Source organism: Vigna unguiculata, chromosome 3 (assembly GCF_037176805.1).
Source record: "Vigna unguiculata cultivar grain cowpea cultivar isolate G323 ecotype 2 chromosome 3, ASM3717680v1, whole genome shotgun sequence".
Lineage (NCBI taxonomy): Eukaryota > Viridiplantae > Streptophyta > Magnoliopsida > Fabales > Fabaceae > Vigna > Vigna unguiculata.
The window spans coordinates 13,542,594-13,563,687 of NC_140794.1; the positions used below are offsets into that span (position 1 = coordinate 13,542,594).

General features: G+C 36.7%; 1 protein-coding gene and 1 long non-coding RNA gene across 2 annotated transcripts; one reads left to right on the forward strand and one right to left on the reverse strand.

Annotated features, from left to right (window-relative positions):
• Positions 1 to 3,975: 3,975 nt before the first annotated feature.
• LOC146887490 (uncharacterized) lies at positions 3,976 to 6,574 on the reverse strand. Its single transcript, XR_014993397.1, has 3 exons — positions 6,314 to 6,574; positions 5,642 to 5,749; positions 3,976 to 4,375 (listed from the first exon to the last, which is right to left on the reverse strand). It is a non-coding gene; the product is annotated as an uncharacterized LOC146887490 (long non-coding RNA).
• A 1,629-nt stretch (positions 6,575 to 8,203) lies between these two features.
• On the forward strand, positions 8,204 to 18,802 carry LOC146887491 (protein ACCELERATED CELL DEATH 6-like). The gene is made up of 4 exons (XM_085670523.1): positions 8,204 to 8,979; positions 16,100 to 16,406; positions 17,917 to 18,121; positions 18,254 to 18,802. Exons 1-4 carry the CDS (start codon positions 8,211 to 8,213, stop codon positions 18,779 to 18,781), a joined length of 1,809 nt encoding a protein of 602 aa, XP_085526649.1. The 5' UTR covers positions 8,204 to 8,210; the 3' UTR covers positions 18,782 to 18,802.
• Positions 18,803 to 21,094: the final 2,292 nt, after the last annotated feature.

Here is a 21,094-nt window from a genome sequence, read left to right on the forward strand (position 1 = left end):
TTCAAAAGTGCCATCAGCGTCAACACTTTTGGCTTTGGGTGTTTCTGGACCGAGGCAATATGAAGAGGTTTTAGGCCTCGGTTAAAAAGGAACCGAGGCCTATAAGGCAGCCCAGTAACCCTAATTTCAAAAATGTCACCAGCGCCGTCACATTTGGCTTTGGGTCTTTATTGACCTAGGCCATAAAGGGACTCTAGGCCTCGGTTATTAATTGAACCAAGGCCATATGCCCTATTTAGGTTCCCAAATTCGTGACTTCGCACTGTTCACCTTCGTCCCTGCGCGAACATTTTGCGTGCGGTGGAGGCATTCTCGTCTTCGTTTTCTTATGCGATGTTGTTTGGTTCGTCATTGGCGGAGGAGGCGTGCTCGCGACTCGCGGCAAATGCGTGATTTGGTGGTCACTCTCTTCCTTTGTCTACGGTGGTGATGGTGGCACAGTGGTGGGGTTGTCCGCAACAGTGGCTTGAAGTTCTGCTTCGAACGACGGTGGAGGTGCTGGATCTCTTGGCTCTACTGGTTAATGGTGGTTTGTCATTGTCGCATCCAGACCGTGCAGTGGTAGCACACCATGGGTCTGAGCGTCACGGTGGGTTGCTTGTTCAGTGTTGGTGAAGGTCCGGTCGCGACAACGTTTGCCGACAATCTCGGTGGCAAGGACGAGTGCAACAGTGATAATGGTGGTGCGAGCAAAGTACCCCTATGGCTTCGGGTCCTCAGAGAACCGAGGCAGAAAAGTACCCCCTATGGCTTCGGTTGACACCCGAGGTCAAAAGCCACCCTTTTTTGCCTTACCCCAATATGTCTCGATTCTGGAACCGGGGCAGAATATCAAAAACAACCGGGACCAAAAGCCCTTACTGCACTAGTGAAGTGTCAAATGCTACATGTGTGAGTCCTAGTTAGTAAGGCATAGATGGGGATGGATTAATCTTTTATTTAATCAATTCATTGTAGTTGTTTCTTAGTGTCCATTAGATTTTCAATAAATGAAGATTAGGAAACGACATATTCCCTCTACTATCAAGTTTCCATATCAGTAAAATGTGAGAGACTCTGAAGCACCTAGCTATGCTAATGTCTCAAAGAATAGCAGCAAACACACAAGCTCATACCTCTTTTACAAGTTTCCATATCAGTGATACGCTATTCAAAAGTCAAAATAATATGCTATTCAAAACCCAACTTAGTTACTCACCTCAAGTTCAATATTTTAACTTTCCAAAAGTTCTTTTCCTCCATTTAAAACGCTTAATGACCAACACCAACCAGTTGTTGAATCTTCATTGGACAATACAACCTTCACTCTTGGTGTTCAAATTAAATAGTTGCAGTTGAAAAGCATGTCTTAAACATCAACAAAGCCTCCCAGAACATGCATCAGGCAGATAGATAAAGCAAGAATGACACAAAATCAATCACACAAATAAGACTATAACAATTCAACTTTCATACTCAAATCGGATTTAATCATCCCAACACATAAAGCAAAGAAACCCTAATAGGAAAAACCCCAAACTAAGAAAGAGAGGGATAAGGAGTTACTGGGAATTGAAAATGGAAATTGAAACCTCTTTGCTCCCCTTGTTGGCTCGTGGGATAGCTGGAACGGAGAAGCGAGAGTGTGCTGGAAAGGGCTTTGAAGGTGAGCGCGGAGGCAATGCTCTCAGGCCAATGCGATGTGCAATAGGTCGTAGAAGAGTGCAGAGTGACTTGAAGAAGCCTTTATGGTGAATGCAGAAGCAAACTCATAGCTTTACTCACAAACGCTGTTTGTAGTAGATTGGGGGAATGAACTCACACTTCACAGGAACCCTCGATTCTGCTTAACCAATTCCAAACCTTCTCACACTCGTTGTAGAAAAGAGATGCAAAACATTCATAAATGATGCAATGGTTGTGGCACTCACTGTGTTGTAGAAAAGGGGGACAACATGTTACTGTTAAACAAACAAAATGGTGGAGCCAAAATGAAATTGGAAAAGGGAAAAACTTCACCACAAAACATAACCGAATTAAATATATATATATATATATATATATATATATATATATATATATATATTATTTAAGAGATGTATGCGTGGGTCAGTCGACGATTGATTTTTAGATTATGCGTCAGTCAAGCCGACGATAAAAGCAATTACTCTTATTTTTTTTATAAATACACTTAAATATGAATAGAGTGAGTTGTGCGTAGGTTTAGTCCACGCCCTTTTACGTCTCCATTATGTCCGACACTAGTTTTGGAAGCTAAACAGCTTGTAGTGACAAATTTTAGTTTAGAAAATAATTTAAAAAGAAATTATTATAAATATGTCCTAAAAGAATTAAACAGTAATATCCTAAGTCTCCATCAAATCAACTAAATAAAATTTTATAGAAAAAGACTAAAGCCACTTGGTGGATTCGGGACTCAGACGACTTAAGATTTTTAAATTCTTCAAAGTCGTTGAGAAATACTACTTAAATGGGTAATGGAGATTACCGGGATGTTTCTAAAAAGAAATGATTTCAATGAAGAATAAGACAATGACTCTTTTGTACGTGTTAATTGTTAATCACTTGGAATTTCATTATTTTGACTGAAGTATATTTTAGATTTCTTTATAATTACTTTATGATTCGAATATTAAATATTTTTCGAAATATATATTTAATAAAATAAATTTTTTATTTAAGTTTATTTATTATATTTTCTCTATAAGTTAAGTTTTCTAAAATATAAAATAATAATATACATTAATAATTGAGTTTGACTTTAATTAATTGTTATAAAACCGAGTCGACTTGGACGAACAGAATTGTTTTATTTGTACTATAAATTAATCATATTTTTACGTGATTGTTAAAATAAAAAGACAAAATAGATTAAAAGATTGAAAAAATATAATATGAGGAACTTGGAAAAATTAAAATTAATATTGTATTAAGGAATTAAATTGAAATTTAATATTTATTAAATATTAAATTTAAAGAAAAAAAAAATATATTAAAGGTAAATATTTAGTTTCAAAAGTGAAGTGTTTAAGTAGGTAATAGTGTAAACTTGCACTGGGGTAAATTTGTCATCTTCCTTTCTATATCTTAAATAGCCTAAGACAAGAAGCAAAATGTTGAAGGAGATAATGAAAAGCATTATAAGGACTTGGGAAATGCTAAATGTAAAAATAGGCGGAAGGTGTAGATGATATTGTTGGATGAAGTTAGTATGGACCTTGAAGAAAGATGTTAAGTATGGATGGGCGTGTGAAAGACGTTATAAGCGGTGGACGCGGTAAAATCAAAGAGTCGAGTCATGCAATGGATTGGGGACTTACACGACCTAAATATTTTAAATTCCTCACACTATGCCAAAATTGTCAATAGACAGCGTTTTTTTTGTTAATAGATAGCGTTTTTTAAGCGCTATCTATTGGAGCGGTATCTATTAATAGATAGCGTTTGTAAAAAAGCGCTATCTAATGACATCTTATAGACAACGTTTGGCTCAACAAGCGCTATTTATGTATTATTGAAAAGATAGCACTTCCTAAAGACAGTGTTGTCTATCGATGTACTTATAGATAGCACTTGGAAAAATAAGCGTAGTCTATATTTTTTATTTATTTTTCATCATTTTTTTTCAAACAAGCAATGAGTATTGGTTTGATTTTTTTTTATAATTTATTTAATTTTTTGTTCATTCTGTTTATTTTAGTATTATCATTTACGGAAAACATTTATGATAACTATAACCATCAATAAAAACTTACCCAATGTGATTTAAAAAAAAAAAATGCATGCATTATTTTCTAGGCAACTATTTTCTTTTATAGATAGTAAACACTTATAAAATAAAAATTAAAAATAGTAAACAAACTACTTTAAATGAACACTTATAAAAAAAAAGAGCTTGGCAGCCTATATATATCAAGCTTCTAACCCAAAATGGCCCAAGTAGTCAACAAATATAAAGACACAGTCTACTGGTACTATGAAAACTGATAATGATTCATGTATATACATACACTTGTAAGGGCTAAGTATAGCCTTTGGGATTCTAATCTTCCTAATTAGTGGTTTCCAAGGTTTGTCCATGAAATCTGCTATGCTAACTCCTTCAAAAGTGTTCTGATCTCCCTGCCAAAAAGCATTCACTCTGCCATAAGTCCCTTTGGTCTCAAACAACCATTGGTTGTGATCAAAATCTTGAGTTTGGCTCCTCAACAACATGGATTTGTTGTTCACTGAACTCAACCCATGGGACATCCTAGGACCCCACCACCCTTGTCACATGGGACGCTTTGAGGACTTCTCTTGGGAGGAAGAGATGATTGCTTGAGTCTCCACAACATTGTCTCCAACATAGGCAACAAGGCTTTTGGATGTATTACTGAAAAAGACATGAAAAAGAAAAAAAATTAATGAGAGGGTTGGTTGAGTTGATTTATTGACTTAAGTTTATGACTAATTGGCATGAAAAAGAAAATGCATGATTACTTGAGAGACATGACTAATGCAGCCAAAGAGATACCATTGAAGTAGGAAATGTGAAAGAGAACAAAATGAAGAGAATCAAAGATGATGATGAAGTAAGTGGTCCTCATGTTATGGCAATTATTTTTGCACACAAGGTCATGACTTTTCTGTAGTGATTTTCCTCCAGTGACTATGTACACAATGTCCACAATAATCTCATATCAGTTGTTGAGGCACCACAATCCACAATCCCAACTTTTTCCCAAAACATGCTTTCCTAGCTCATGGTACCTATCAACATTTTCCCAGCCACCATCTCATGCATATCAACCATTTGCAACAGTGTACAAATTAATTATCCATGACAACACGAGAATAACTACTCCACGACCCTTGTTCCACCATATTCAAATTAATCCAACCAAGTTCTTTCAATAGTTAAAAGTTCTTTCATGTTTTTCATGTTTTATTTTTCATTTATTTTTTTCATATTTTTCATGAAAATTAGCGTAGTACTTTTTATCAGATTTTTATGGCTTATGCTAGTGGGTATACCTACTAATTGACGCACACACTATCAATTACGCTAATATCCCAAGCTTTTTAAATTTCTATTAAATTAGGTTTCTTATTACACGTATTTCCTATCCAAATTGGATAAAAGATTTTAAGCCACCAATAAAAGAGTTACTATCTATCAAATGGAAATACACCTTGAAATATATTATATTAGAACCAAAAGTCAATATCCTACAATAAGATATCACAAAAGTAACTTCCTTACAAAGAAATATATTATAACAGAATCAAAAATCAATATCCAACATACGTTAAGAAGAATAGTCTAATTCTAAAAGTTACACGTGTCTAAACAAAAACGAGAATTTTGAATATTGAAACTTAAAAAAATCAAGATTTTATAATTACAGAAAGCAAACATGTAATTAAACCACATCAACAATTTTATAATTTATGAATATCATGATTGAATGAAAATATAAACAAATTTAACCTTATCTGCTCCAATGACATAGCTATCCTTATATCGACTTGTCAACATGGCAATGACAATTTCTACAATAGTAAGATGTCTGCAAACACCCATTCTACATGAATAATAATGCATAAAAAGTAAAACACAACCATCAAAATTCCATCTTCAAGGTAAAATAACACTAACCTTCCAGTATGGGAAAATTGACAATTTGTTGCACATCTAATTGAACTTGAAACGCGTACAGTAGTCCTACCTTTGTCTCAAGGTATGAAAATTGTTTCTATGACCAACCTATCGTCCAATATGAATAAAATATGCATTATCTTGTGAGTTTAAAGTTAATAAGAATACTCTCCAGAAACAATTAAATATAAGCAAGTCGTGCAACTAATTATGAAGCTACAACCATAAAAAATAATAGCTTTCAGGTTTCATAAAATTTTCTATCTAGATTAATTGAATGGTGAAATATATGAAAATAAAAAAGAGAAAGATCAATTTAACCTTTTTTGTTCCATCAATTGCCGTACGAATTTCTTTCAGAACAAGCACCTTGAACTCTGTCATTTTCATTCAGCATTTTCTTGAAATCTTATTCAATGCTAGGACTAAAGACCAAATGACAATTTAAAACGAACCTAAGAGCTTTAGGAACAAAAATAAAACAAATGTGCGATGTAAAAAGAGAGGTAATGACATACTAAATTACATTTCAAGATCTTAATACCATTAATGGTGATAGTAAATTACAGCTTTAATACTACTGCTAGTGTTTATGCACCAATCTTATCATGTTCAACCAATCTAAATATTATAAACATGTACAAACTTTTTATATAGACAGTAAAAACATACTTCAAGATTAGGGTAAGTCACGCATTTGAGAAGCGTCTTCGAACTCGGCATGAAATTCCAATGCCATCACAATCTCCTGTATCAAATGCACATCGTTAAGTAGTAAAGAGAAAGAATAGAAAGGGTACACAAACAAGAGAAGGATTTATGCATTTCTTAAAATTGGGGAAAGAGTAGTGATCAAAGTCAGAGAGGTTGTGATGAGAAGAAATAGAAAGGAAACGGCGTAGGCGAGGAGAGAGAAGAGAAGAGAACGGTGGAATTTCTATCTATTTTTTTGTTGAAAAAAATAATGGGTTGAAAGAAGATGAGAAAATGTGCGCAACAAAAAGTTGGATGAACAGAACAAAGAGTGAAAGTGAAATAAAAGGGAAGAGGAAGGGCAACTAATCTAACCTAATGGAGTGAGAATTACTTTTGTGGAAACACAATAGAACAACCTCAACAACCAAGTGACGCCGACAACACAACACAACCTGTTAGTGTTTGCACATTTGCGCTATCAACACTAAAAAATAGATCCCTGAGACTCTTTTGGCCATGCTTGTCTGCATCTTCTTCGTCGTTGGTGTGTTGGAATATAGTGATGGAAGGTTTAGGTTAAGGTGGAAGGTTCAAAATAAGGGATGCTGGTAATGACGCGAACGATGCTGATAACAGGATGTGAGTAGGAGTGAGGTTGAGAATGAATTTTGTGACAGTTGAGAATGATTTTTTCATAGGAGAAGGCAATGTGTGCGTTTTAGAATTTTTTTAATTAACCATGGACAATGCTTATTTTCTAAAACGCTGTCTATGATGATACAGTACATGGCGCTTAAATATAAAAATGCTATTTACTTATCTATTCTATTTTTTTAAAATATAAATCAATCATAGATAGCATATTTTTTATGAAGCGTTATCTATGTGTATATATTTTATAGCGCTTATTTTACAAAGCGTTGTCTTTTGATTTTATTTTTAATTTATAGCGCTTAATTAAATAAGCGCTATGTAAATACCGTTGTCTATTGCTTATTTTGGCATAGTGTCACAAAAGAAATTATATAAATGAATAATAAGACAATAACTCTATCGGTAATTGTTAATCACTACTCGGAATTCATTATTTTTACTTAAGCATATTTTAGATTTTTTCTAACTACTTTATGAAAAGAAATGATTATAAATATATCCTAAGAAAATCAGACAGTAAAAGTTAAATATGTCGATCAAATCAAATAAATAAAATTTAATAGAAAAAGACGACTCAAAATTTTAAATTAGTCACAAGTAGTTGAGTAATACTATTTAACTGGGAAATGGAGCTTCTCAGGTTGTTTCTCAAAATAAATTATTTAAATAAAGAATAAGAGAAGAACTCTATTTTGTATTAGATTACACTTTATAATTACCTTATGTTTCGAATATTAAATAGTTTTGAAATTAAATATTTAATATATTAAACTTTTTATTTAAGTTTCTTTATCATATTTTCTCTACTATAAGTTAAGTTTTCTAGAATATAAAATAATAGCATACATTAGGAATTGATTTTGATTTTAACCGATTCTTACATATGAGTTGACTTGGACCATCATAATTGTTTTATTTATATTATAAATTATTATTCTTTTTACGTGAATTTAAAGAAAAAAACAGATTAAAAAACAAAAAAAAAAATTAGAATTAGGGACTTGGAAAAGTTATAAATAATATTGTATTTACGGAATGAAATTGAAATTTAACATGTATTAAATATTTAATTTAAAGAAAAAAATTATATTAAATGAAATATTTAGTTTCAAAACTAAAAAGTGAGTCCCATCTCGGTAATAGAGTGTTAAAATTGCAGTGGTAAATTTGTCGTCTTCTTCCTTTCTTTATCTTAAATACCCGTACGACTGGAAGCAGAATGGTGGAGGAGATAATGGAAGCAACTAACCAAGTAGCAGCAGTTTCCCCGGCGTCACCGCAAGAAACTGAAGGGAGTAACAACAATATCACGCGCATTCATCCTTCTCTATACTTTGCTGCAGTGAAAGGAAACTTCCAAGAATTCATAAAAGTCCAGAATTTGGAGACTCTGGTGACCCCTAACAAAAACACCATCCTCCATATACACTTGACTTCTACAACAACACAAAAAACCGGAATCCATTCATCTGCATCATTTCTTCTGCAAACAATTCAGGGAAAGCGTCCAGATCTCACAGTCAAAGTAGGTGTTTCAGAAGAATTTGTGAGACAGATTCTTGAGAAGTGTAGAGGTCTAGTTCTACTACCTAACGCCAAAGGTGAAACGCCCCTTCATATTGCTGCAAAGAATGGACACTCCGGTGTCGCAAAATTACTGGTTGAACATGTGAAGGCTTTTCCACCAGACATCGAGCATGGTGTTGGAGCAGAACAAAAGTTTATGAGGGCAACAAATAATGAGAAGGACACTGCATTGCATAAGGCTGTGCGCTATAATCACATCCAAGTAGTGAAGATCTTGTTAGAGATGGATCCTGATTACTCCTATCATGCAAATAAAGCCGATGAGACTCCTCTTTATCTCGCATCAAAAGGACGATATCAGAAAGTGGCGTGTGAGATATTATCCAACATCAAATCACCCGCATATGAAGGCCCCAATAATCAAACAGCATTGCACGCTGCAGTGATTAATCAAGATATAGGTAACAAACCTTCTTATTTTACATTTTTAGTTTTCATGGTAGTTTTGCATGTGTTTTATTGTTTTTATTATTTTTTGTGAGGTGTATATAATCTGAAACATCATATATTTACTTTCAGTTTTTTCTATAATTTTTCTTCAAATGTCGGTGTGGTGGTACCTTTTTTTTTTGTTTTAAAATCTTTCAGTGAGACCAATGAAATGAAAAACAGTGACAGAAAAAAAAATGAAAGAAAAGAGGTAGAAGCACCTTTCTTTTATTAGGTAGGGTGGAAAAAACGTGGAAAATGGGAAGAAGAATCTGCGAGCATAGGGGAACCAGTAGTTCTTACGACAAGAAGAAACGAGTTTTAGAATAATATAGAAAAGCCCAATATAGAAGATAAATATTAAGAACATTTTACATTGACAAAAATTTAGAATATTCAACTTAAGTTGTACTGACACTTTCTATCTAGAATAAGAGTTTATAAATATTCATTTACACTAACATTTGATGCAATTAAAACAATATTAAGACAACACATTCCAGCTACCAAATAAACTTCTTCCAACTGATACTTTCACATTATTACTATTCTTATATATTTTGTTTATCTTATCAACTATTCCTTATCTATCTTCAAAATACTAATAGTAACATCTAAACTCATTTTGCTTCCAAAGTGATTAGAAATAATAGAATATCAAGAAAGCTGAGTTATTTTACATACATTTTCTATTTTAATCTTATTCATGTAATAAGAAACTGTTCTGGTCTGGAATCAGGGACTGAATCAAAAATGAGAATCAACTCTGCCGTAAAGAATTTCTTCTCTTTCACCCGTCCGAAAAACTCCTCTCTTTCCTTAATCCCTCCTATATATATATATATATATATATATATATATATATATATATATATATATATATATATATATATATATATATATATATATATATATATATATATAGGGTCTTTCAGTCTTAAAACTGCTATCTTATTGCCAGATCTTTAGCTAACCAACATACCCATTTCTCCACTATTTTCTCCTGAAATCTCGCATAGGGGGTGGTTATTCCTAAAATCTAGGGATATTTACTCGTCACCTCGGCCACCTCGACCCAAATGCTTGTCACCTCGCCCACATCGACCCTAATGATCGTCACCTCGGCCACATCGGCCTAAATGATCGTCACCTCGGCCACCTCGGCCCAAAAGCTCGTCACCTGGGCTACCTCGGCCCAAATGCTCGTCACCTCGGCCTGTGACTGAAACTCCTTGTCTTATGATAAATATTTATCGAGTCGTAATCCAAATGAGAATGTTGAGATCGGCCATTCCCTGGAGGGTACACATTCCTCCAACCTTGAGTCCTCAACTTGCTCGGATGAAAGGTTGTCATAAATCGTCCACACATTCTAGTATAGGACAAGTAAATATATAACATGATAAAGCTGAGGTCAGTCCGAGGGAGACCTCGACATAAGATAAGTAAAATGATCAAGCTAATATCGGCCTGAGGGAGACCTCAACATATGAGATCGGCCCGAGGGAGACCTCAACCTATTAGGTCGGCCCGAGGGAGACCTCAACATATGAGGTCGGCCCAAGGGAGACCTCGACATAAGATAAGTAAAACGATCAAGCTGAGGTCGGCTTAAGGGAAACCTCAACATATGAGGTCGGCCCGAGGGAGACCTCAACATAAGATAAGTAAAACGATCAAGCTGAGGTCGGCCTGAGGGAGACCTCAACATATGAGGTTGGCCCGAGGGAGACCTCACCATATGAGGTTGGCCTGAGGGAGACCTCAACATATGAGGTCGGTCCGAGGGAGACCTTGAAATACAAAAGATAAACTGATTAAGTTGAGCTCAGTCTACTAAAGCTCTCAATGTACTGTGGTATTCCCTCGCTCCTAGCGAGGACGAACCCGAATTTAGCCCTCAATGTACTAAGGTATTCTCTCGCTTGTAGCGAGGTCGGATCCGAGTTTAGTCCTTAGCGTACTGAGGTATTCTCTCGCACGTAGCGAGGTCGGATCCGAGTTTAGTTCTATGCGTACTGAGGTATTCTCTCACACATAGCGAGGTCGGATCCGAGTTTATTCCTCAGCGTACTGAGGTATTCTCTCGCACGTAGCGAGGTTGGATCCGAGTTTAGTCCTCAGCGTACTGAGGTATTCACTCGCACGTAGCGAGGTTGGATCCAAATTTAGTCCTGAGCATACTAAGATATTTTCTCGCACGTAGCGAGGTCGGATCCGAGTTTAGTCCTCAACTTACTGAGATATTTTCTCGCACGTAGCGAGGTCGAATCCGAGTTTAGTCCTCAGCGTACTTAGGTATTCTCTCGCACGTAGTGATGTCGGATACGAGTTTAGTCCTTAGTGTACTGAGGTATTCTCTCGCACATAGCGAGGTCAGATCCGAGTTTAGTCCTTAGGTTACTGAGATATGTTCTCATACGTAGCGAGGTCGGATCCGAATTTAGCCCTCAATGTACTAAGGTATTCTCTCGCTTCTAGCGAGGTCGGATTCGAGTTTAGTCCTCAGCGTACTGATGTATTCTCTCGCACGTAGCGAGGTCGAATCCGAGTTTAGTCCTCAACGTACTGAGGTATTCTCTCGCACGTAGCGAGGTCAGATTTGAGTTTAGTCCTCAGCGTACTGAGATATTTTCTCGCACGTAGCGAGGTTGGATCCTGGTTTAGTCCTCAACGTACTGTTGTATTCTCTCGCACGTAGCGAGGTCGGATCCGAGTTTAGTTCTCAGTGTACTGAGGTATTCTCTGGCACGTAGCGAGGTCAGATCCGAGTTTAGTCCTCAGTGTACTGAGGTATTCTCTCGCACGTAGCAAGGTCAGATCCAAGTTTAGTCCTCAGCGTACTGAGGTATTCTCTCGCACGTAGCGTGGTCGGATTCGAGTTTAGTCCTCAGCGTACTGAGGTATTCTCTCGCACGTAGCGAGGGCGGATCCGAGTTGTCATACATTTTTTGTTTTGCACGGGCGAACCTGCTTTTTTAGTCGACTTTGAGTGTCTTTTGGTGCTTTGTAAAATTGGTAATTCATGAGCTCTTAATGTTACGTAAAATAATACAAATAAAAAGTTTATCAAAAGGATACAATTGAGATCGGCAAAGAGCATACATCTCTGTTCAGCTTCGTGCTTTAGCGGATATTTTTGGCTGATTGACGTCGGCCCACTTCTTGCTACGAGGTCAGTACCGACCCTAACTCTCTGTCCAGCATCGTGCTTGTGCAGAGCTGACTGTCGCTGAATCCCTTCTTTCTTTGAGGTCGGCCTAGAGCTCACCTCTCCATTCAGCTTCGTCAAGACTGCTACCGCTGAAACGTCATAAGGGATCATTGCAAGCCCTTATCGTCGAGAATCAAAAGACCTTTGTCGTCTCTTCTATGTTGTCAACTCCGCCATAGATGCTTTCTTCGTGGAGTACTTTATCATCGTGATTTTTTCACATTATATTGGTTGGGACCTCGTTTTACCAGGCCCCACGGTGGGCGCCAATGTTCCGGTCTAGACTTAGTGACCGAACCAGAATTGAGAATCAACTCCGCCGTAAAGAATTTCTTCTCTTTCACCCGTATGAAAAACTCCTCTCTTTCCTTAATCCCTCTTGTATATATAGGATCTTTCAGTCTTAAAACTGCTATCTTACTGCCAGATCTTTAGCTAACCAACATACCCACTTCTCCACTATTTTCTCCTGAAATCTCGCATAAGGGGTGGTTATTCCTAAAATCTAGGGATATTTGCTCGTTACCTCGGCCACCTCGACCCAAATGCTTGTCACCTCGGCCACATCGACCCTAATGATCATCACCTCGGCCACATCGGCCTAAATGATCGTCACCTCGGCCACCTCGGCCCAAAAGCTCATCACCTGGCCCACCTCGGCCCAAATGCTCGTCACCTCGGCCTGTGACTGAAACTCCTTGTCTTATGATAAATATTTATCGAGTCGTAATCCAAATGAGAATGTTGAGGTCGGCCATTCCCTGGAGGGTACACATTCCTCCAACTTTGAGTCCTCAACTTGCTCGGATGAAAGGTTGTCATAAATCGTCCACACATTCTAGTATAGGACAACTAAATATATAACATGATAAAGCTGAGGTCAGTCCGAGGGAGACCTCGACATAAGATAAGTAAAACGATCAAGCTGAGGTCGGCTTAAGGGAGACCTCAACATATGAGGTCGGCCCAAGGGAGACCTCAACATAAGATAAGTAAAACGATCAAGCTGAGGTCGGCCTGAGGGAGACCTCAACATATGAGGTTGGCCCGAGGGAGACCTCACCATATGAGATTGGCCAGAGGGAGACCTCAACATATGAGGTCGGTCCGAGGGAGACCTTGACATACAAAAGATAAACTGATTAAGTTGAGCTCAGTCTACTAAAGCTCTCAATGTACTGTGGTATTCCCTCGCTCGTAGCGAAGACGAACCCGAATTTAGCCCTCAATGTACTAAGGTATTCTCTCGCTTGTAGCGAGGTCGGATCCGAGTTTAGTCCTCAGCGTACTGAGGTATTCTCTCGCACGTAGCGAGGTCGGATCCGAGTTTAGTTCTATGCGTACTGAGGTATTCTCTCACACGTAGCGAGGTCGAATCCGAGTTTAGTCCTCAGCGTACTGAGGTATTCTCTCGCACGTAGCGAGGTTGGATCCGAGTTTAGTCCTCAGCGTACTGAGGTATTCACTCGCACATAGCGAGGTTGGATCCAAATTTAGTCCTGAGCATACTATGATATTTTCTCGCACGTAGCGAGGTCGGATCCGAGTTTAGTCCTAAACTTACTGAGATATTTTCTCGCACGTAACGAGGTCGAATCCGAGTTTAGTCCTCAGCGTACTTAGGTATTCTCTCACATGTAGTGAGGTCGGATACGAGTTTAGTCCTTAGCGTACTGAGGTATTCTCTCGCACATAGCGAGGTTGGATCCGAGTTTAGTCCTTAGGTTACTGAGATATTTTGTCGTACGTAGCGAGGTCGGATCCGAATTTAGCCCTCAATGTACTAAGGTATTCTCTCGCTTCTAGCGAGGTCAGATTCGAGTTTAGTCCTCAGCGTATTGAGGTATTCTCTCGCACGTAGCGAGGTCAGATCCGAGTTTAGTCCTCAGCGTACTGAGGTATTCTCTCGCACGTAGCGAGGTCGAATCAAAGTTTAGTCCTCAGCGTACTGAGGTATTCTCTCGCACGTAGCGAGGTCAAATTTGACTTTAGTCCTCAGCGTACTGAGATATTTTCTCGCATGTAGCGAGGTCGGATCCTAGTTTAGTCCTCAACGTAATGTTGTATTCTCTCGCACGTAGCGAGGTCGGATCCGAGTGAAGTCCTCAGCGTACTGAGGTATTCTCTCGCACGTAGCGAGGTCAGATCCGAGTTTAGTCCTAAGCGTACTGAGGTATTCTCTTGAACGTAGCGAGGTCGGATCCAAGTTTAGTCCTCAGCGTACTGAGGTATTCTCTCGCACGTAGCGTGGTCTGATCCGAGCTTAGTCCTCAGCGTACTGAGGTATTCTCTCGCACGTAGCGTGGTCGGATCCGAGTTGTCATACATTTTTTGTTTTGCACGGGCGAACCTGCTTTTTTAGTCGACTTTGAGTGTCTTTTGGTGCTTTGTAAAATTGGTAATTCATGAGCTCTTAATGTTACGTAAAATAATACAAATAAAAAGTTTATCAAAAGGATACAATTGAGATCGGCAAAGAGCATACATCTCCATTCAGCTTCGTGCTTTAGGGGATATTTTTGGCTGATTGACGTCGGCCCACTTCTTGCTACGAGGTCAGTACCGACCCTAACTCTCTGTCCAGCATCGTGCTTGTGCAGAGCTGACTGTCGTCGAATCCCTTCTTTCTTTGAGGTCGGCCTAGAGCTCACCTCTCCATTCAGCTTCGTCAAGACTGCTACCGCTGAAACGTCATAAGGGATCATTGCAAGCCCTTATCGTCGAGAATCAAAAGACCTTTGTCGTCTCTTCTATGTTGTCAACTCCGCCATAGATGCTTTCTTCGTGGAGTACTTTATCATCGTGATTTTTTCACATTATATTGGTTGGGACCTCGTTTTACCAGGCCCCACGGTGGGCGCCAATGTTCCGGTCTAGACTTAGTGACCGAACCAGAATTGAGAATCAACTCCGCCGTAAAGAATTTCTTCTCTTTCACCCGTCTGAAAAACTCCTCTCTTTCCTTAATCCCTCTTGTATATATAGGATCTTTCAGTCTTAAAACTGCTATCTTACTGCCAGATCTTTAGCTAACCAACATACCCACTTCTCCACTATTTTCTCCTGAAATCTCGCATAAGGGGTGGTTATTCCTAAAATCCAGGGATATTTGCTCGTCACCTCGGCCACCTCGACCCAAATGCTTGTCAGTTCGGCCACATCGGGCCAAATGATCGTCACCTCGGCCACATCGGCCTAAATGATCGTCACCTCGGCCACATAGGCCTAAATGATCGTCACCTCGGCCACATCGGCCTAAATGATGGTCACCTCGGCCACCTCGGCCCAAAAGCTCGTCACCTCGGCCATCTCGGCCCAAATGCTCGTCACCTCGGCCTGTGACTAAAACTCGTTGTTTTATGATAAATATTTATCGAGTCGGACATGTTGAGGTCGACCATTCCCTGGACGGTGCTGAAACCATTATATATACTCTCTTTTCATCTAAATATTGCGTCATTTGTTTTGTCTATTTGTTTTTAGTTATCTCAAATAAAATATCTATTCATGACAGAGAAGTAAAGTATGATATAATGTAAGAAGAAAAGCTAAACCTAGAATTCATTTTTAGGATACAAGTGGTGTAAGAGACATACAAAGAGAAAAGACAATAAGTAAAAAATATTTAAATATGAAAAGTATTTATATTGCAGAAAATCGATGTAAGTAATCTAGGAATATTATTAATAACTTCTTACACAAAAAAGATAAAGAGTATGGAAATTTTAAATTTAAGAATATTTATAGGGACAGATAAGTAAACGAGAGATGGGGATATATATATAAGTCAGATAAATTAAGAATAAGAATTGAAGAATATTTATTGAACCAATAGGTTTAATACAAAAGAAACGATAATGATTTCACCTAACATGCAGAAATGGCAAGAGAACTTTTGAAGAATGAATACGTGAAACTGGCGGGGAAACATGCAGATAAGGAAGGTCGGAATCCTCTCCATTATGCGGTGAAGAAGGGGAACAAAGTTTTAACGGAGTTGCTGCTTGAACAAAATACGAGTATTGCATACATGCAAGATAACAATGGCATGACGGCGCTTCACATCGCTGCTGCTTATGGAAGTTGGCAAATTGTAGAAACCATTATAAAACGCTATCCAGAATGTTCGGAGATAGTTGATAACAAAGGCCAGAATTTTATTCATTATGCTGTGAATAAGGGGAGGTAGGGCTGGGCAAAATAAACCAAACTGCACTGCACTACCAAAAACTGCACTGAACTAAAAAACTGTTCGCATGAACTGCACTGAACTGGAAAACAATTCAGATGAACTGCACTGAACTGTTATTCTTAAAAATAAACTAGACTAAACTGCACTGCACTGAACTGCACTGCACTATAATATAAACTGAACTGAACTGTTATAAACTGAACTGTTTTATGAACTGCACTACGTCAGAACTAAACTGCACTATTTTTGGACTGAACTACACTAATTTTTAACTTAACTATACTGTTTTTGAACCGAATTGCACTGATTTTGAATAAACTTCACTCTTTTTAAACTGAATTATACTATTTTTGAACCGGATTGCATTGATTTTGAATTGAATTGCACTATTTTTGAACTGAATTATACTATTTTGAATCGAATTACACTAATTACATATGATTGTACTACGCAATAATAATCTAAAGTTTATAATTTGAAAATGCTTAGAAAATAATACTTGAAATATGCATCATACTTCAATACACCAATTAACATTTTTATAATTTTTTTATTTATATTTAAGTTTTTTGTAACTTAAAATGTAATTAAAATATTAAAATTAATATAATAAATATAAATATCGGTATTAACTTATTTTTTATATTCTAAAATCTTATGTAATATTACTTTTTAGTTTTACAATGTTTATTATGTTGTGTAAAATTTTTTAAAAGGATTTATTTTAGAAAATTCTCAAAATTAATATTTTTTTTTAACATTTGTATTCATTAATATTTGTGTGAAAAATGTTATAGAAATTTTATGGCGTTCTAAAATTAATATTTTAAGAATTTTTTAAAATAAATTCTCTTTAAAAAAGTTGATGCCACATAATGAATATTTTAAAACTAAAAAAATAATATTATATAAGATTTTAAAATAAAAAATACATTAGTACCAATATTTATATTTATTATACTAATTTCAATATTTAAGTTACAAAAAACTTTAATATAAATAAAAAATTATAAAAATGTTAGTTGTCACATAATTTAATTTTTAAAAATAATTTCTGTAAAATCATAACATAAAAATAACATTACATAGTAAAATTCATTCAAAAATAAAATAAGATATTGAATTAATTTATAATTTTTTTTAATAAATTAATTATAAATATTTTATAATTTTCTCAAAGAAAGAGTGAAGAAAAAAATTAAGACAAAATAAAATAAATATTTCAATATGAAAGAGAAAGAATAGAACGTAAGATATAAAACACATAAGTCTAATTCTTATCCTAATACTAATATTTTTTTTTGAGGTATTTTGCTCTTTCAATCTATTATAGTTCAATAGTTAACTTAGTTAACTTAACATAAATTTAGTTTCTTAAAACTGAACTATTTTATAGTACAGTTCAATTATTATTATGAATAGTTTAGTATATTTTAGTTTAATATAGTACAATTAACTATAGTTTAGTATAGTTTAGTAAATTATGCCCGGCCCTGAGGGGAGGCTGTTTACAGTTATTAGAATCAAGCGCAACCTATCTATGGATCATCTTTTCAATGAGAAAGATGTGTACGGAAACACACCCCTTCATCCCCAAAGTGGCTTCTTGATCTTTTTTCCTATTATTAGTGCGCTCAGACGCAGAGCCATTGTTCTTAAGTTGGCGTACGCTAGCAGAGAAGATTTAAATGCCTTGTTGACGACACAGGTATAGAAGTTAGCACTTTTAATATTATCTCCTCTTAAAATTAAAACATTCTTCGCATTAAGTAGATACTAATCATTTTGAGTTAGATGTAACCACGGTCCTTCAGTTCACTAAAACTTTACCTAAATGCAGGACCCAATAGAGCAATTAAAATTGGGGGAAGAAAAACAAAATGAGCAATTTGACAAAAAGCCAAAGAATGAGCTAGAAAAGAGTGTGGGGCGATTTTTCACGAAGGAAGCAAAAGAGACGCATCTATTAGTTGCCACACTCATTGCAACGGTGAGTTTTGCAGCTGGAATAACCCTACCAGGAGGTACCATACAAGATGGAGAACATAAAAGTACCCCAATTATGAGAGACAAAGCCTCTTTCATAGTATTCACTGTATCAAACACACTAGCTATGGTTCTGGCAACTGCTGCAGCTCATATACATCTTTTCACGCCACTCATCACCAAAGCCAAATGGAAGGTGCATTTTCTCTGTGAATTAGCCCTCAGGTTCACTTTGCGCGCCTTATTAGCAATGATTGTTGCATTCGCTGTGGCCACCTATGCCGTACTCGAATCTTCCTTGCTTGGTATAGCACTTGTCACTCTTGTATCACTATATTTCTGTATGGTACCTTGTCTAAAGGCATCCATGGCAAGGATTTAATCTATACACTGTTGGAGTAAACTTAAACTAGGGGTTATTGAGTAGATTTTATGACAGTTATATTTTGATGTTTTAGGAAAGCAAAGTGAAGGAGTTTTGTGTGTTATGTTTTATTAATGGTCATTATAATATTATGTTTTACAATAATTGGAGACATCATGGAGATAAAAAGTTAAATGTAAGTCATATAAATTGTAGTGTTTTATTGATATGAGATTCAGTGAAAGAAATCAGATTATTCACAAAAGAGTGCTTTGCTAAAAAAATGGTATCAAAAATTAGTTAGCTTGAGTGTTTGAGTGAAAAAAGAGAGTAAGAGATGAGTCTTACAAACATTGTGCCCCTGTCCAAGTTGACAAAGGCAGTCAACTATGACAATTGGAGCCTCAAGATGAAAGTTCTCCTTGGCTCCCAAGAAAATTGAGAGATGGTGGAAAATGGTCACGTAGAATAAAAAAACACCACCAATGGTCGAATGCCCAGATGATTGCGTTGCAAAAATCGTGTACAAAAGACAAGGTAATTTTGTACATCCTATATCAAGTTGTTGACGAGTTTGACTATGACAAGATTAAAAGTGCAAAAGCTTCAAAAGAAGCGTGAGGCATTCTAGATAAGGCATATAAGGGAGATGACTGGGTGAAGGAAGTGAAGCTTCAAACACTCAGAGGAGAGTTGGAGAGCATGAGAATGAAAGAGACAGAGGGAGTAGTCGAGTACATTACTCGGGTTGAAACCGTGGCAAACCAACTCGGCAGAAATAAAGAGGCGTTACCCGATAATTGCGTGGTGGAGAAGATTTCGAGGTTATTGATTGATGACTTCGATAATGTGGTGTGTACGATTGAGGAGTATAAGGACCTATACACGCTCACGGTTGTACAACTTGTTGGTCTCTTTAGGCACACAAGCAACGAAAAAAGAAGAGAAAGGTGGAGTCACTTGAACATGCACTCCAATCAAAAGCAACAATTACAGAGGAGAAAACATGTTACACTCAAAACACTTGAAGTAGAGGAAGAGGTTGAGGAGGTAAAGGAGATGGTTGTGGTGGTAGAGGTGGAGGAAGACATGAAGAAAAGAGAAGTCAATCTGGCCAACAAAATTGGTATGAACGAAGAGGTCGATGGAGAAGAGGTCGATCGAGCACCTTAAACATTGAGTGCTTCAAATGTGGCAAGCACGATCACTATGTAAATGATTGTAAATCAAACAGTTGTTACAGGTGTGGCAAGGTCGATCACTTTCAAAATAGGAGGGATGAGCCAACCAACTTTCTCACAGAGGAAGTCAAAGAGAATGAGGTCGATGTGTTGACTAGTATCTCAGGAAAAATGACTAAGTTATTAAACTCAGTAGTACAACTCAAACATTCAATCAACTCGGTGTGGTACCTTGACATAAGAGCGAGCAACCATATATGCAAAGACGAGCAATATTTGGAAGAACTTACTAAAGTTAATGTCGGGCATGTGTTTTTTAGAGATGATTCAAAGGTTGCATTAAAAGGTATAAGAATAATTTGGTATTTATTAAGGATGACCGAGTTGGGGAGATTTGAGAAGTGTATCATGTACTCAATCTCAAAATCAATATTCTTAGCATGAGGCGGCTGATGGAGAAAGGTCACTCGATTTTAATGCAAGATTGAGTATTACAGTTGAAGGACAAACTCAGACATTTGATAGTTTGAGTACAAATAAGGAAAAACTAGATGTACAAACTAGATTTGAAGATTTTTTGAAAGAGATGCTTTAAAGTTAATATGCAAGATAAAGCAATGATGTGACATTTTCGGTTTAGACTCCTACATTTTGGTGGACTGATAGAGTTGGTGAGGGAAGGCATGATTCATGGATTGTCGAGCATTGAGTTCAATGGAAAGTTTTGTGAAGAATGCTTACTTGGCAAACAATCGAGGACATCGTTTATGAGAAGTGTCGAGAATCAAGCAAAGGAGAAAAGAAAGTTTTAAGGTTGAAGAAGGTACTATATGGGTTGAAACAAGCTCCTCGGGCATGGAATGACCGCATTGACACTTACTTCAAGAAAAAAATATATATGAACAATGTCCATATGAACGTGCCCTATACATAAAGAAACAGGAAGGTAATGTGATGTTCATTGCTCTTTATGTTGATGATCTTATTTTCATGGGAAATAAAGCAGAGATGATTAAGGAGTTCAAAAGAGTCATGGAGAAGGAATTTCAAATGATTGACTTGGGAGACATGAAATACTTCTTCGGAATGGAAGTCAAACAACTTGAGATAGGATATAGATCACACAAAAAATGTATTGGTTTTATTAGAA